Source organism: Asterias rubens, chromosome 5, assembly GCF_902459465.1.
Source record: "Asterias rubens chromosome 5, eAstRub1.3, whole genome shotgun sequence".
Taxonomy (NCBI): Eukaryota; Metazoa; Echinodermata; class Asteroidea; order Forcipulatida; family Asteriidae; genus Asterias; species Asterias rubens.
In genome coordinates, this window is record NC_047066.1 from 21,338,526 (window position 1) to 21,355,041 (window position 16,516).

At 36.7% G+C, this 16,516-nt stretch overlaps 1 protein-coding gene across 2 annotated transcripts in view; it reads right to left on the reverse strand.

Annotated features, from left to right (window-relative positions):
• Positions 1–3,951: 3,951 nt before the first annotated feature.
• The window catches only part of LOC117290733 (alpha-2 adrenergic receptor-like), a 46,241-nt gene continuing 33,676 nt past the window's right edge, over positions 3,952–16,516 (reverse strand). The window contains exon 4 of one of the 2 annotated variants that reach the window (XM_033772274.1): positions 3,952–4,655. In XM_033772274.1, coding sequence (XP_033628165.1) covers positions 4,144–4,655 — 512 coding nt within the window. In that variant the 3' untranslated portion in view covers positions 3,952–4,143. The remainder of the gene's footprint in view (positions 4,656–16,516) is intronic. The other variant, XM_033772275.1, reaches the window with a different exon arrangement.

Sequence of the window (16,516 nt, forward strand, 5' to 3'; positions counted from 1 at the left end):
GAGCAATGGGAGAGCTGTTGTTAATATAAAACTTTGTGAGTTATGGCTCCCTCTGAAGTAACGTAGCTTTTTAGACCTGAAGTCTTTTGTTATGTTTTTTCTTTCAGTATTCTCTTGCAACTTCATAAGCCAATGTTCACTTTTTTTCTTTTTTTTGCACAATGGGATGCACCAAGTGAGAATACTGGTCCGACAATAATATTACCAAAGGTGTCCAGTGCCTTTAAAGCTTAATTTCATTTTACAATTGGTTCAGGGGAGGTGTGGGTATGTGACATAAGAACGGCATGTTTCATTATCATACTTTCAACTACAGTTCATTGAAAATAAATATTTGTCTTTCTGATGAACACACAATTGATTCTTAACAGAATCTTAAGGACAATGAGATGTTCAATTGATTCTTATAATACTTTTCTTTATTTTCATCAAGAACGCATGCACCTGACGAATATTTACAAAAATGTACACAAGCTTAAATAGTACTTTTTGTTAATTTCATTTATGAGTAGGTTTATTTCTTCCCATTTTGTTCAAAGGGAACACATTAACATTAGTTCATGAGCTTGCAAGTTTAAGATGATCTTATAATATGGAATGATTTAACCTACATGAATGTGCTTTATTTTGTAAGGTTAAATTTTTTAAAAATTTTGATATAATTATATTACACATAGCCTACATTTTGAAAACAAAATCCTACATTTTAAGTGATACATACTCAATGGTTTTATAGATGGAGTATTTCATGCAACGGAGAGAATAATGCTTGACATGTCAATGGATACTCAAAGGAAACGGAGGTTAAAGCCATTATACACTTTCGGAACAGGATTTGTTTCTTAAGTTCACAGATTTACAAATAACTTACAGGGTTTACAGAAGGTAATGGTGAAAGACTTCTCTTGAAATATTATTCCTTGAAATGCTTTACTTTTTGAGAAAACATTAAAACAATATCAATTTTCGATATCGAGAATTATGGATTTATTTCAAACACATGTCATGACACAGCGAAACGTGCGGAAACAAGGGTGGGTTTTCCCGTTATTTTCTCCCGACTCCAATGACTGATTGAGCCTAATTTTTCACAGGTTGTTATTGTATATATAAGTTGTGATACACGAAGTGTGGGCCTTTGGACAATACTGTTTACCGAAAGTGTCCAATGGCTTTAACACATCAGCAAAAACTATACATTCTTTTTGAGAAAACTTATGATCAAGTTGCTTATGGTAAAAAATTCCCAAAACAATGGTTACTCTTGAGATGTGTTATACTTACATTAATTTTAGGTCTCATTTATTTTTCTTTGCAATAATTTTAAAGACTGTTTCCCATTCTTCAATTTCGTGGCAATCATTTCTTTTTTCGTGTTTTCAAGCAGTCACAAGGCACAATGGAGAACAAAATCTCCTTGTACATCAAAAAAAGTCGGAAGCCAAAAGATCCAGGGGTTGTTGGTTCGAGTCCCACCCCCCTCTTTCCAGTGTGTTTAGATACCCCAAAAATGTTCATCCTAGCCTATATTTTTTATTTATATGAAGCTTTAGACAGCTCAAGAGGTTTCAACATAATTCATGTAAATTTCACCCTAATTATGATCTCTAAGCAATATCAAGAAATAGACAAGTCTTAAAGGGAAGGTACACGTTTGGTAATTACCCAAAACAAACATTAACTTGTAAACTGACTTGGTAATGAGCATTGGAGAGCTGTTGATAGTATAAAACATTGTGGGAAACGACTCCCTCTGAAGTAACGTAGTTTTTGAGAAAAAGGTAATTTCTCACTAAAAGAATAAAAGACTTCTAGCTAGAAGTCTTTTATTCTTATCTGAAAGCACACAAATTCGTCCAACAAGGGTGTTTTTCCTTTCATCATTTTCTCACAACTTCGCTGACGAATTGAGCCCAAATTTTCACAGGCTTGTTATTTTTGGTTATAAGTGGATACACCAAGTGAGAAGACTGGTCTTTGTCAATAACCAAACGTGTACCTTCCCTTTAAGCAAAAGTAGACCGGATAGTTATCATGCAATCTAAGCTCATGGGAACAATCCGATTTTGAATAAGCACAATCAAATAAGTAAAGTTGAATAAAATGCAGATTGCCACTAAAAGTTCAGACAAGTTTAATTTCCGGGCCTGCTACAGATCTTGGCCCACAGCCTACAACAATCATAACATTAACAAATTGTGAATAAATTTGAGCCCACACCCAAAACTCAAAAGGTAAATGGCTCCATTGATTTAGTCTGAGTTCTTAATTTTCACAATACATCACAAACAACAACATGACATTTTTAATTCTTAAACTAATAAAGTTCTTCTGACAACAGTTAATAAATAGGAATTCATAAAACTACTGAAATGCATTGCACTTTATAAGTGATACACAAGTTGTGATTAATTCTGATATAAAAATCAAATAGTACATTAAATAAAATGAAAGGCAATTTTTGTGTTAACTCATTCATAAGTTGTTGATGTTTGCAATTTATAAGAACTCACATCAAGACACAATCCTCAATCTTAAAAACATGTGGTAATAAAAGAGAAATTGAGTTTTACAATAACTAAAAATTCATTTGATATTTAGAAACACTACAATAACATAAAATCATGTGTGCACCTAAATATTGTAGAACCATTTTTGTTGGTTTCAATCTAGAATCCCTTGGAAAAATTTCACATCATAATATGCCATCAATGTGTTATACTAAGTGACAAAATACCGCTTTAAAAGACCCCCATTAATTTTAGCAAATAATATACTTTTAAAGGGGACTGCTTCAAGCAACTGCAAATGCACCAGTTTCAACTGACCTGAAGAATAAACAAAATAAATAGCCGCACAAATGTTTATTATTTCTTCCCAGTGACTTTAGAACTAATTCTAAGAGTGTAAACAGAGTGATTGACAACCTTATTTCAGTGCTCTTAGAGTTTGCTTCTTGGATTAACACGAACCTCTACATCAACCTATTTATAGCTATCTAGGCAATTTGTCAAGGGCAAAGTTGTAAATAATTATATAGTAATTTGCTGCATGCTCTAGGTGCTTTACAATGAATCAGAGGATGGTTTTTGGCAGGTAATGCACATAAAACCCTACTGACCAACAATGCATAATTGGCTTATCGATAGTGACTGATTTGTGCACATGCTTGTTAAAAACTTTTGAGTGTATGGCACTTGTAAGACGCTTTGAACGCACATGTCGAAATGCAAATTTTGATGTACATGTAAACCCATTTCAAATGAATCTTGGTCATCTTAAACTGCATGCGGTTAGACATGTCATAACATCAAAGAAGAATGAGATGGGGACCAGTTACTCTTTGACTTGTTTCATAAAGTTTTGGGGCTACTTGAGCGTGCCCATACAATGAATCAGCTAAAAAACCTCAACGAGAAGCTTTTGGAAGGTCCTTTTTCACAGTTCTTGTCAGTAGTGCGAGTGCTCTGACCTACACACAAATACTAAGCATCCGGTGCAAGCTCAGAGCCAAAAAAAGGGACCGTTATGTCTGCTGATGCCAGCGTCCCAAAAGTCTCTAATTGAAATGAGCTATTTTATTTTCATTTAAACTAACCAGATCTAGGGGTTATGAGCGAGATCGATTACAACTCGGGTACCAGGTAACAAGGTTACAAAGTCTACCAACTGGCCTCAAAGGGGTGTCGTGGCCGAGTGGATAAGAGCAACGAACTCAAGTTCTGATGCTTCTGTTCAGCAGAGTGTGGGTTCGAATCCAGGTCGTGGCACTTGTGTCCCCGAGCAAGACACTTAACTATAATTGCTTCTCTCCACTCAGGGGTAAATAGGTACCTGTGAGGGCAGAGATGGTTCTTGTGATTGGTTTAGCCATGTAGCGCATATAATTGTCGCACAGGCTGTATACTCCCCAGGGAGTTGAGATGGTTTAAGGAATGATTTAAGGCCCAATGACCAGGGGTAATAATGTCGGAAGCGCTTTGAGACACCCCGTGAAAAAGCGCTATATAAAAACCGTGTATTATAGGCAAACCTTGCTTTGAAAACAAACCGTGACTTGAACATGAATAAAATTTTAACAACTTTTAAAAACTATTGTACATTCTTTCAATAAGCTGAAGTCACATTATAACATGCATAAATTTAAACAACTGTTGATCGAGCAAGGAGAGCTCTTCGTGCTTTAGCGTCTGGTTCCCAATCTTTTCTAACAATACACTGTTTATCCACTAAAGCATCTGGATGTCTGAGCGTCACGGCAGGGGCATCAGACTGTTTGATGATATTTTGACCAGGGTCTGAGAGGAACCTGTCTCTAGATTGTGGGGGCAAGTCATAATGTCTCATTGCTAAGCTATCCTTATCCCCTTCGCTGTTACTACGCCTCCTCATCGACCCACTATCTCCGATGAAGTCGTCATCTTCTTCGCTCGACCCCTCCAAATGATTCAAGGCGTGGCCGTTTCTTGAGAATGCTGGTATCTTTAAGTGGTTGCCGTTTACTTCTAAGAGCGCTTGATACTGTGGTGTCTGGCGGCTGGTTACTGGTGAGGGACGCATGAGACTGCTAAGGCTGGTGGTTTTACTGCCAGGGAGAGTTCCTTGCCCGAAGTGGATAAGTTGATGACGGCGGGACATTGATGGAGAGGCGAATTCTGAAATACGATCAAAGAAAAAAGAATGAATTTGTTGACTTTTGTTATAGCCGCAAAAAAGGGTCAAATTTTCTTAAGCACAAAAATAAGCTTAGCAAAACAAAATTATGCTAAACAGAAGTTACCAGCCAAAATATCATGTCTTGTGTCCAATATGAGGCCGGTATCATGCTAAATTTTGCTAAGCAGGGTTTATAATGTAGTATTTTAAGCAGCTCTATGAAATTAGGCCCAAGTGACAGACCAAGATTGATCATAACGGGCCTTTCACAACTTAGTCTAATTCCTACTAAAATGCATATGAATGAAAAGCGACTTTATGTGACACACACAATAAAAACAAATGTAATGCAAGGAAACTAAATTTGCTGGAAGATGAACAGCGCCTTAACTCTAACTCTACCTCTTTAGTTTTTTTGTGAAGCGCTTAAAACTTATTTTTAGTATAAAGCGCTATATAAATGTAATCATTGTTATTATTATTACCTCATTGTACCTTCAGAATACTTGGTTTGGGAATTCATAGCAAATAGAGCAAAGGACAGCGCTGAAAATGAGCTATTTGGGAAGAATGCGTAAGGAAGCTCCAGTTTGATTTGGCCAGAAGTGCACCCTGAAAAAGACAGTGCAATCATCGTCACTGTGCATGATGAAGTCATTTCTCACAAATTGACATGACCTAAGTCATATCTTCCCCACACTGACTTTAACTGTGTCTAAGTGGTAAAATAATGATTAAGAAGCTTCCCTGCTACCACAAGATGAGAGGAAGAATAGCGCCTCTTCAAAACATAACACAAGAAAAGCTTTCTCTTTTACGTATAATTTTGTTTATATCTTTGCTAACGTCAGACAGGGGCTGTAAATCACAGCGCCATGTATAATGAAAACTTTACCAAGTGATAGGCCCATATGGGACTCATTACTGTTGGGGCTATCAATAATATGGTAGCAATCGGAAACAATATCCCTCCACACTTCGGAAAATGCATCGGCAGGACCAAAGGTTGCATTTCGGAGACTAATGTGCGAACTGGCGCTCGCTGGGCAATATTTTTTTCTGTGTGATACAAAAAGGGGGGGGGGGGTAGGGTACTGGAACATTTTAATTGCTCGGCCTCTTGAATAATCATTTGCAATGAATACTGTTTTGTACTTTCCTTGTATATTTTTAGTTATTGTGTTCTCTTATGAATCTATGATTAAACATTCTTAGGAAGTACTGGGGTAGAAGGCAATCATTTACATGGAAATATGCATGCAACTCAAATCAATGTTTTGCCCAATAGCAAAGAGCATAAAAAGGAATGTTGGAACAAAATTGTAAAATGCCATCATACATTAATTGTAAACTTGTCCTCCGAAACAAACATTTGAAATGTCTTTTTTTTTCTTCTATTATTGAGACATTGCCTAATTATACAAGTCAACCTAAACCAATTACTGTCAACAGGGCCACCTACTCTAAGGGCTGAAACTGGTTACTCCTTAAAGGCAGTGGACACTATTGGTAATTGTCAAAGACTAGCCTTCACAGTTGGTGTATCTCAACATATGCATAAAATAACAAACCTGTATAAATTTGAGCTCAATCGGTCATCAAAGTTGCTAGATAACAATGAAAGAAGAAAACACCCTTGTCACACAAAGTTGTGTGCGTTTAGATGGTTGATTTTGGGACCTCAAGTTTAGCTTGAAATCAAATTCGTGGAAAATTACTTTTTTCTCGAAAACTACGTCACTTCATGTTTTATACCACCAACCTCTCCCCATTACTTGTCAACAAGAAAGGTTTTATGTTAATAATTATTTTGAGTAATTACCAATAGTGTCCACTGCCTTTAATCACAGTCTTGGGTGTAGGCACGTAAAATGCCATCATACTTGTAACAAACATTTGAAATGTCTTCTCTTTTCTATAAATGAAAAATTGTCTTAGTCAACCTAAACCAACTGTCACTAGGGGCACGTTGCCACCTGCTCCTAGGGCTCGGGGCTGAAACAGCCTTTGACAATTACCAAAGTCTTGGGTGTAGACGTGGGGATCATCCATTAGGGGCGTGTCTGGCTTGTATTAGCATAGTAGACCAAGGAAAACTGACATAATAGTTTGGGGGGCTAATCATCCTTACTCGCAGCTAAAAGCTGAATTGCAAAGGATGCGACTACGTGTTCGAGAAGCAGGCATGCAAGGGTGCCTTTGGCTGCCTGCCACATCAATGACCACAGAGCACAGCCAAGATTGAAAGTGTTTGATTTTTCCCACGGGAGGAAAACCGGACAGTCTGGAAAACCCTTGTGGCACTGCAGAGAACCAACGCACAACTCAACTCACATATAGCCCTGGCCGGGAATCGAACCGGGGTCACCTTGGTGAGAGGCGAGCACTTTAAGCACAAGCCAACCATGCCACCAGACATACAAAATAATAGTCAAAAGGTATCCACATCCAGAGACACCTTATACACAATTTTCATCAGAAATGGAAAGAATATTGGTTTATTTTCTTGGAGCTCTCTGACCTTAGTTGGGTAGTATCAACGTGGTGATAATAAAATATCACAGGCAAAAAAAGTAGCTCAACAAAGAAACTACATAGTTATCTAAATGTCATGAATACTATTTTGTACTTTCCTTGTAGTATTTTTAGTTATATTTACTGAATTTTTTAGTATTTTTACAGTATTTGAAAAGAAAAAATACTGCCCAGCGAGCGCCAGTTCGCACATCAGTCTACGAAATGCAACCTTTGGTCCTGCCGGTGAATTTTCCGCAGTGTGGAGGGATATTGTTTCCGATTGCTACCATATTATTGATAGCCCCAACACTAATGAGCCCCATATGGGCCTTTGAATGGTTTTACACCAGATTTAGTGCGCCTTTATAAATACAGTGTAATTTCATTATTATTGTCTACACTTTAACCAAGTACAACCATGAAGGAAGGACAATCAAGTCCCATCTATATGTCAGTCACAGACACCTTTTTATCACACGTTTGTTAAGTGTTAAATTACGAAGATATGTGATGGATATCAGTGTTATCTTAAACACAGTAATTAAATTCACCCCAGACAAGAATAGCGATATGCTGTTGGGCATTTGCATTCCCAGCATTGCGAGTTTTATTTGTTTCTATTGCAGCACTCCAAAATGGTAAACTTGTGTCTATTGGTGTCATTTAGTAGTAATGCAGGCACCAGTGGAAGCACATTTACTCTGGTTTATACACATTTTTAAACCAACAGGGACTCTAACAGTTGCCCACCCACCCGCCAGTGACTTAAAGGCACTGGACACTATTGGTAATTACTCAAAATAATTCTTAGCATAAACAACTCCTTGGTAATGAGTAATGGAGAGCTGTTCATGGAGAAACAGCTCCCTCTGAAGTAACTTAGTTTTTTAGAAAAAAAGCAATTTCTCACTCAAATATTAAAAGACTTCAAGCCTGAAGCCTTTCTTAGGCATCTGAAGAGAACAAAGTTGTGCAACAAGGGTGTTTTTTCGTTCATCATTCTCTTGCAACTTCATTGACCAACTAAGTAATTTTGTTCACATAATAATTGTTATTTGATGCGTTTATGTTGGGATACACCAAGTGTGAATATGCCTACTGGTCTTTGACAATTACCAAAGGTGCCTTTAAGCCATTGGACTGCTTGACCTTTTTCCAAAAGTAATGATGAAACCCAAGACCCCAGTTGTCAATTTCTTAGCACGATCCTCTCACAAATCCAAAATCTCTTGCTGTTTGCAGCTGACTACCAGTCAAAATGTCAAGTTATATGGATATCAATTACCACTGGTTCCCTGCTGACTTTTGTTTAGCACAACTAAATTGTATAGTATCCAAATTTTATGAAGTGGGGCCAAGTGAGTGACCCAGTTATGGTTTTAAGTTTAATGTATGAAGCTTTGCAAAGTGTACATGAATTAAATCTCCTTTGAGGGAGTGTTGGTTCTGAAAAGAGCCACTTTCTCCTGAAGACGAGCAGAGTATACTGTTCCAAATGTCGAAAAACCAAACTGACTCTTTTCAAAGCCTCTTTTCAAAGCCAAATCCCTCAAAAACAATTTAATACATGGTTGTACACCCAAATTTACTATTATCTATAGTTAATTCTTATTCTAAGTTAAGGTCTAAATAAAAAATATATATATTCTAAGGACCAGTCACAATCATGACTATTGCTGAGTGATGAACATTGGATACCATAATAAAGGCTTCCTATATGAATTTTTTAAAACCAATCTCAGCTAGACACTATTACCACTCCGTTTTTTTAACCCTCTAGTCACTGCACCGCCCGAGTTTCTGAAAACCAATTTTTCAAGATTCTTGCAGTAAACAACTGGAATCGTAGTTCAATTTTTTAAAGATAGCTTAATATTTATGCACAATTTTTTACCCTCAGTTTCCGTTGTGTTTACTAAATGGTATGAGCTAATGACGATGAAATAATTTAGCTCATACCAATTAGTAAACACAAAGGAAACTGTATTTATTCATCATTAATATTGATATTGATATAACGCCTTCGCATTTAATTAGTTTGAGCATTGAGTCAGATAAAAGCCTTGAAAAGCTATTGTGTCCATTTTATCCTTACAAAAAAATATTCGAGAGCCGATTATTGTTCCCAATGGGAGCTTGTACTTTTATACAAACATTACCGAAAGGGTAAAAAGTTGTGCATAAATATTAAGCTATCTTTTAAAAATTGAACTACGATTCCAGTTGTTTACTGCAAGAATCTTGAAAAATTGGTTTTCAGAAACTCGGGCGGTGCAGGGACTAGAGGGTTAAAGACCTACTTAACCAAATGGCAAGACGCGATCTTTGCTGAATTTCATTTAAAATGTTTCAATCAATAAGAAAATTGAGTCATACAAGTATAAATAGATTTCAATTGTGTAAACAAAAACCAATCATTTCAAATACCTCAACTACCCTTATCCAGTGCTTTTCTGAAAGATTCGCGAAAAGCTATGTTATGTCATTTACGTCACATGTGGGAGCTCCAACTTGTATAGCCGCTTTGTTGCAGCATGGAGGTATAACAAAACAAACTCCCACACATGACGTCAAAGTATCGTCACTTTGACGCATGCCATCAATGGCAGAAGTGTTTCTAGTTTTTCAAACATTGAGGTTGGGGCCTGATTTGTTTTTGCGATAATTACGAAAAATTCAAAAGTGTTCAACTATAAAAATTACATCGAAATGGTAAACAAACAAGTTATAAACAAATTTAAATAGCATTCCCGTCAAAAACAAAATTGCTCAAGTACTTCTTTAACCATTCCGCATCCATGTCAAGCCCCAGCCCTTCTCAATATTTTATTTTTTTACTACGGTAACGATGCAAAATAAGAAACAGACAGTTTGCATATACATTGGCCAATCAGTGCTCTTTGGAATACAATTAAGTGTAAGTAATTACTTACACTTAATTGTATTTCAAAGAGCACTTTAGTCCAAAGAATAATAAAGTTGTTCTTCCATTTATAAATATAATCATCCATTAGAAATGACATTGATGTATGAATGCTTTGTCTCTTTCTGGCACACACTATCACAGAATTTTAATTAAGACAACTCAACTATAGAAAAACAAGCCTATAACAATTAAACTCTAAGAATGCTTAATGTTGTGTAATTCTTTCAAACATTGACATTTGTCACGTACTATGGTAACTCGAGGAGCGTGACCGAACTAGTGATGACATTTATTAGGCATGTGTTCTAATTAAAATTCAGAGGTTTAATGATGGCTCAAATGCAAAGCCACACAGCGCATGTTAAGTTACATGCGGGCACATAATTTGTCTTTTATAAGAAAATTTCTCAATAATAAGAACTGTAATAAACCACAGGGAAAACTGAGAGATCGGTAAATTTTGTGTTGAATGAAGAAACAATTCACTTGAGCAGGAATTGTTGCTGTTTTCTGTCTAGCGATGTATCCAGCTGAAACTTTCCCATATTGTTCCTTTTATTGACTGTTTCTTTATAGTTTTGCCTATAAATCAACATAACCTCGTTAACAAAAACCAATCTATGAACCTATCTTTAAATCAAGTCTTGTTTTGAACCTAAATATCTTTTTTTTTGAGTCAACATGTATTAACAAAGACATCCATTCCTGCTTATGACATGGCCTGCAACAACCATCAGCGCTAGCAAACTAATTGACAAGAATAAATGACAAGCATTAGGAGCAGGACAATATCAAACTGCCCCCATTCATATAATAAACCCTACAGTATCACGATTCAATCTGCGGGATATTGGATACATTTAGACAGTGGGAAACATGTGTCCCTGATGCATTATAATGTATAGTGGCTGGTGCAAACTCAAATTTCATGCTTGAGTTTGCACTTTACCAGGTGAGAAAAAATCCACAAAATGTACGAGGTAGCACTTTGGGGATGAGTCTCCATGATGTTTCTTATGCACTTGAGTCTAAGCAATAAATCAAACCAGCAAAAGTGGCAGGGCATTTAGTGCAGTTGACACTACACAAATTGAACAGTAGTAATCTCTGACATTTCCCAGGTCAAAATTCCAGTTGAACCTAGTTAACTGGGGTCAACTGGTTCAACTGGATAGTGATCAAACTCGTCCATTTTCCATTCCATTTTCCATATTAACCAACTGGTTTGGACTAGGTTTAACTGTGTTCAACTAGGTTGAAATTATAAACCAGTTGGTTTCTGTCCATTTTCCATATTAAACCAACTGGTTTTAACTGTGTTTAACTAGTTTATCAACTGGTTTCAACTAGTTCCAGTTAAACCCAGTTTAACTAGGTTCAACTGGAATTTTGACCTGGGTAATTGTGTATTGTTCCAAAAGAAAGTGGTCAAGTTTGGGGAAATTTCAACTAGACTGAAGATTTGTTTTACTAGGGTAAGACCAGAATTTATTTTACAACACAAGAATCATAAGAGAATTTTTTGGGTCTTATGTGTAAGTGTACTTTGATACTCCAGGAAATTGAAAGATATTTTTAGAGTCATAGCCAACATTTTTGTACAAAGACATTACGCAATGAGGTACAGCCCCTTATTATTCAATTAAAAAATATGAGACTGCCAGATTGGCCAGTTATGAGTTCATTGGCCTGATATAAAAATCACAAGAATCTTCTCGATAATGTCAAACTTGAATAGTTGGGACCAAGTTCTTGGTTGGGAAGTTCAAACACCTTTGAGACTTGCAAAACCTAAAGGCAGTGTTGCGCATCAAACAATCGTTTGATTGCAATTTAATTATACCTTCACTCCATTCAACTGCAATCAATCATGAAACCTCCATCTGAGATTATTTAGTCCCTTACTCCACATAATTGCACAAACACATGACATCACACATATCAGCCATGAATGCGCAGAATGGATCTGCAATTTCACATAGCGGGCTGTGGCCTGTCATGGCTGAGTGATTAAATAGAGCACTGGACTCAAGCTCCAGTTTTTCTGATCAGCAGATGGTGGGTTCGAGTCCAATCCAAGGCATTTGCATCCTTGAGCAACTAGACACGAGCCACGCCCATTTTGGGCAGAGGGTATCCCCCCTACCCCCAATGTTCCCCTGACGATGCACTGACACACTTTTTTCTTCTTGCACAGAAGTACACCTACCCTTAAAATCATCTAAAGGATTCCTGAGATTCAAAGCGACCATTGAAGACAATAGGGGGAGGGGGTATACACATGTACATAGACCTTATCGCAAATACTCAGTACGAGCACAATAGATGTGGAATGAGGTGCATGCTGGTCTAGCTAACTATCAAATTTGGGTACTAGCTAGACCAGCATGCACCTCATTTGCAATGGTATTCACAATGGTATTTGCGAAAAGGTTTATGTACATGTAACAGGCCCTCCATAATTGATTTATCCTTCTGAGGGACATTAAGCTGTATTCTTACTGCATGGGGACAATTCACAGGAACACTTATTGTGGAAGGGTAGGGGCTGTTCAGGTTTTCCTGGCTTGTGAGCTGCAGTGATAAGTTTATTCTGGATCCTCTGCTAGATAAATTACTTAAAACATGTTTAAAAAATGGGCTAATAGCTCCTGCGAACGTTTTAGAGTCCATATTTAAGTATGGGGCAACATAAAACACAGTTAACAACTACAACCCCTGAGACAACTTTACACAAAGCTAAAGCGCAAGTTTCCCCGGTAGGCGCTGTTGATATAGACATTTGCAATGGCAGACAGCGCTCAACTCTTTCCCTACCACTGATTCCATGCGTTTTGCAATGCTGGTGGCCCACACACATATTAAGTATTATATAGAAACTCATTCAACTTTTATTGACTGTACAATAAGAGCTAAATTAGTTTCTGCCATGACAACTATGCAATAACAACCAGCAACATAAAAGTTTGCGTCGATTGAGTTCATGTCAATATATTCAAATTAAATGTGCTAAAAAGAACGATCTCCAACCAGTATTAACTTCCATATTGTAAAATTGCATCTGCCTGTGGAAATTTATTCGACCAATTTCATAAAAAAAAGATCCCTACAGATTTCCATAAAATATATTTCCATTAAAATCAGCCATGCAAAAAGTCATTATGAAAGCCATAAATGACACTTTAGTTTTTAATGCAACTTTTGAAGGCCAATAACTTTGACGAGTTTATTTATTATTTGAAACTCATTTTTCACATGTCACCCTGAAATGCCATGATGGACAATTCAATTTAAACTGTCCTGGAGTCAGTTCAATTAGCATTAATTAAGGCAATTTAGCTGACAAGCCACCCAGTTAGACTGGTATTTTTTATCCTGTTATCACATGATTTATAGAAAGTAATTTATTCAAGATTTTTGTGTTGCTTTTATATCTAATTTGCTTTACCCTTCAAATGCCTCTAAATGGTGATTAAATAATATAGGAATGGTAATTATAGGAAAAATTGCTGATTTTTAAGCACAAAGCTTATTTGGCGTCTCATGGCCGAGCAGTTCAGTGAATCTTCCTCAAGTTCTGGTGGCTAAGTCATCAAGATAAGTGGGTTTGAATCCCGGTCATGGCACTTGTGTCCTCGAGCAAGACACTTGACTAAAACTGCTTATAAAATGATGAGGGCAAAGAAGGTTTGTGAGATTGATTTAGCTTTGTGCGCTACATATCTGGCAGCAAGACTGTTTACTCCCAAAGGAGCTGAGAAATGGTTTACAAAATGAAATAAATGGTCCAGTGACAAGCAACCAACGGATCACTTGAGGAAAATTGGTTTGCAAGTTTGTTTTTACCAAAACACACTTAGAATCTGTGAAACAATTCATGCATGAATCAATTCTCAGACTTCTCAGATTTCTTAAGGGGCTTACCCGAGTGAGCACCGCGGGGTCGACCCAGGGGAAGCTTGACGAACGCACCCACTGTTGCCTATTTATCAGCTTTACGTTGACAAAAAAACTAACTACAATCCATTAACCACAAATTGGTCAATTGATCAATATTAGCAGAAGGCGTCAACCAGGCTGGTTTCAGAATCGGGCATGAGGGATACATTTAATTCAGTGTGTGATGTTATTGGGTTTAAGGTGGTAGGTGATGTACTTCCCTAGGGACACGTTTGGTACATAATAACTCCGCTCATCGTGACAGTCAAGTATGCATATTATTCTCTACATAGCAATTGAAACGCTGACGATCATGCTTTCTAACTTTCCGTAGTCATTACCTTCGGGCTAATAAAAGGGCTTGCATTAGCTAATGGGTCCAGTAAGAGAAATTATCAATAAAACTGCACAAGAATTGGTGAAATCCAGCCACATTTTTTTTTTACAAAAAGTTCTAGTGAGCTTTTGGTTAAAGCAATCGTAAAAAAATAATTACTTCTCGTTTTAAAATGATTGACTTGAAATTGTTGAAAAATTTAACTTGCTGAAGAATAAAGTCAAATAAATAAAAATGTGCAATCACGTTTGTTACAGCACTGACTTGTATACAGGGTTTCAAAAATTAATGGGTGAAAACTTTAAATATTCTATTTCCCCAATGCAAATTTAACAATCTATTTAACTCACTGTCACGTTGTAACAGTTCATTGCGAGTCCGTACATACATGTACAGTAAATTACATCCAGAATGAACAAAAACATAAAATGACAATAGTCTGTTTTAATCAAATTCAGGCGAGCCACTGATGAACAGGATGTCTGAGCAATTAATAACACTGACTTATTACGCTGTTAAATGGCAACATGAAAAAACATCAGAGTTAAATTAAAGAATGGAGTTGATATTAATTACCCTTGCCTTTACTCCTTCAATGGAAACCTAAAGTGGTGTTTTCCCTTTTCTGAATACAGAAAAGGATAAAAATAACAGGGATTTTCCCTTTTCTGAATTCCAAAAGAAGATGAATTAAACCAAGTGTTCTCTTTATTGATGTTAAAAAAGAAGATTTTTAACCGGGTTTGCTCTTTTCTGATGTCAATAAACAGACACTAGGTTTTGCATTAAGAATATCTTGTCATTAATTAACGGACTTTGTCTGTTATGTAAAGACTATAACCACTCAGTGGTACTATCTATACTACACAATTATTCTACTTTGCTGCAGGCTTTTAGCACATGCTCATGCAGCAACTCTATCGTTAAAAAATTGACAAATCCATGCAATAAACAAGTGCTCCCTTTACTGGGTAACAGGCGATGCAAATGAGGCACAATATTAGCCTGGAATATAGACCACCTGGTTACGTTGTTTCCCAGTAATGGCAGGAAAAACTATGCAAAGTACACAAAAAAATGGATTGGTCTAAATTCATTATTTAGCTTTTTTTATGTTAAAGGGTATAGGCACACTTATATATAAACTTTATGGAATTTCAACTGGTAATCTGTTTCTGCTTAGCAATATGTAGTAATGTTTTGTGCTTACAGGCTTTATGAAACTGGGCCATGACAAAGTTTGCTGGTATTCTACGTGTCCCCAAAAGTCACCTGCTTAGAGAAAGCAGCAGGCCAATCCTAGGCTTTGTATTATTGATGAAGGGCAACAAACTATAGCAGACGATATTTTAGCAGGTAGGCCTATAGAAATAGCATGCTGAGTTACTAATTATGCTAAAACAAATTCTGCAATTATGCTTGTAATTATGTCTGAACTTCCAGACCATACAATCTCAATGATTTAACCAATCAACTATACTCAATTATGAAAACCATTAACCCCATTACCAGCACTAATAAGCAATGGATACATCATTAAAACCCAATGTACTTAAGCTTTTCTGAAGATGAGTACATTCGTCGCGTCCTTTTTTAGCATTAATTTAAGACCACGACCAATTATGGACTACTAATACTTCAACTATAAACCAATCTACAAAGCAATGCAATTTGACATACAGCCTGTTCAAGCATGCTTCAATTGGCAACAACCAAAGAGATGAATTTAAGACAGACTCATGACAAACAGACAAAATGGAGAATCAAACCCTTTTCCCAAAATTCAGCCTTTGGCTTCCATGGACATTTCCAACTAAACAGATTAAAATAAACTCAATAGGATTTCTCTAGATAACTTTTGAAAACACACTTGAATGGCCTTTTCATTTCGGACTTAAGCTTCCAGCAAGGAACATCAAATTCAATTCAAAAGGAACTCTCTGAACAACTTTTGAAAGTCATTTTGTACTTTTGTACTTGAACTTCCAACTCGGAACATTCTGGGAATCTTTTGCAATCACTCACCCTGCTCAGAATAAGTTGAAGCAAAATAGCCCAAGGGTTTATAAACAATGTGCTTTGTTCCCTCAGGGGAATTAATACAGCAAGTGTTACAAAGCAAACACAAGTTCCTTTGGGGT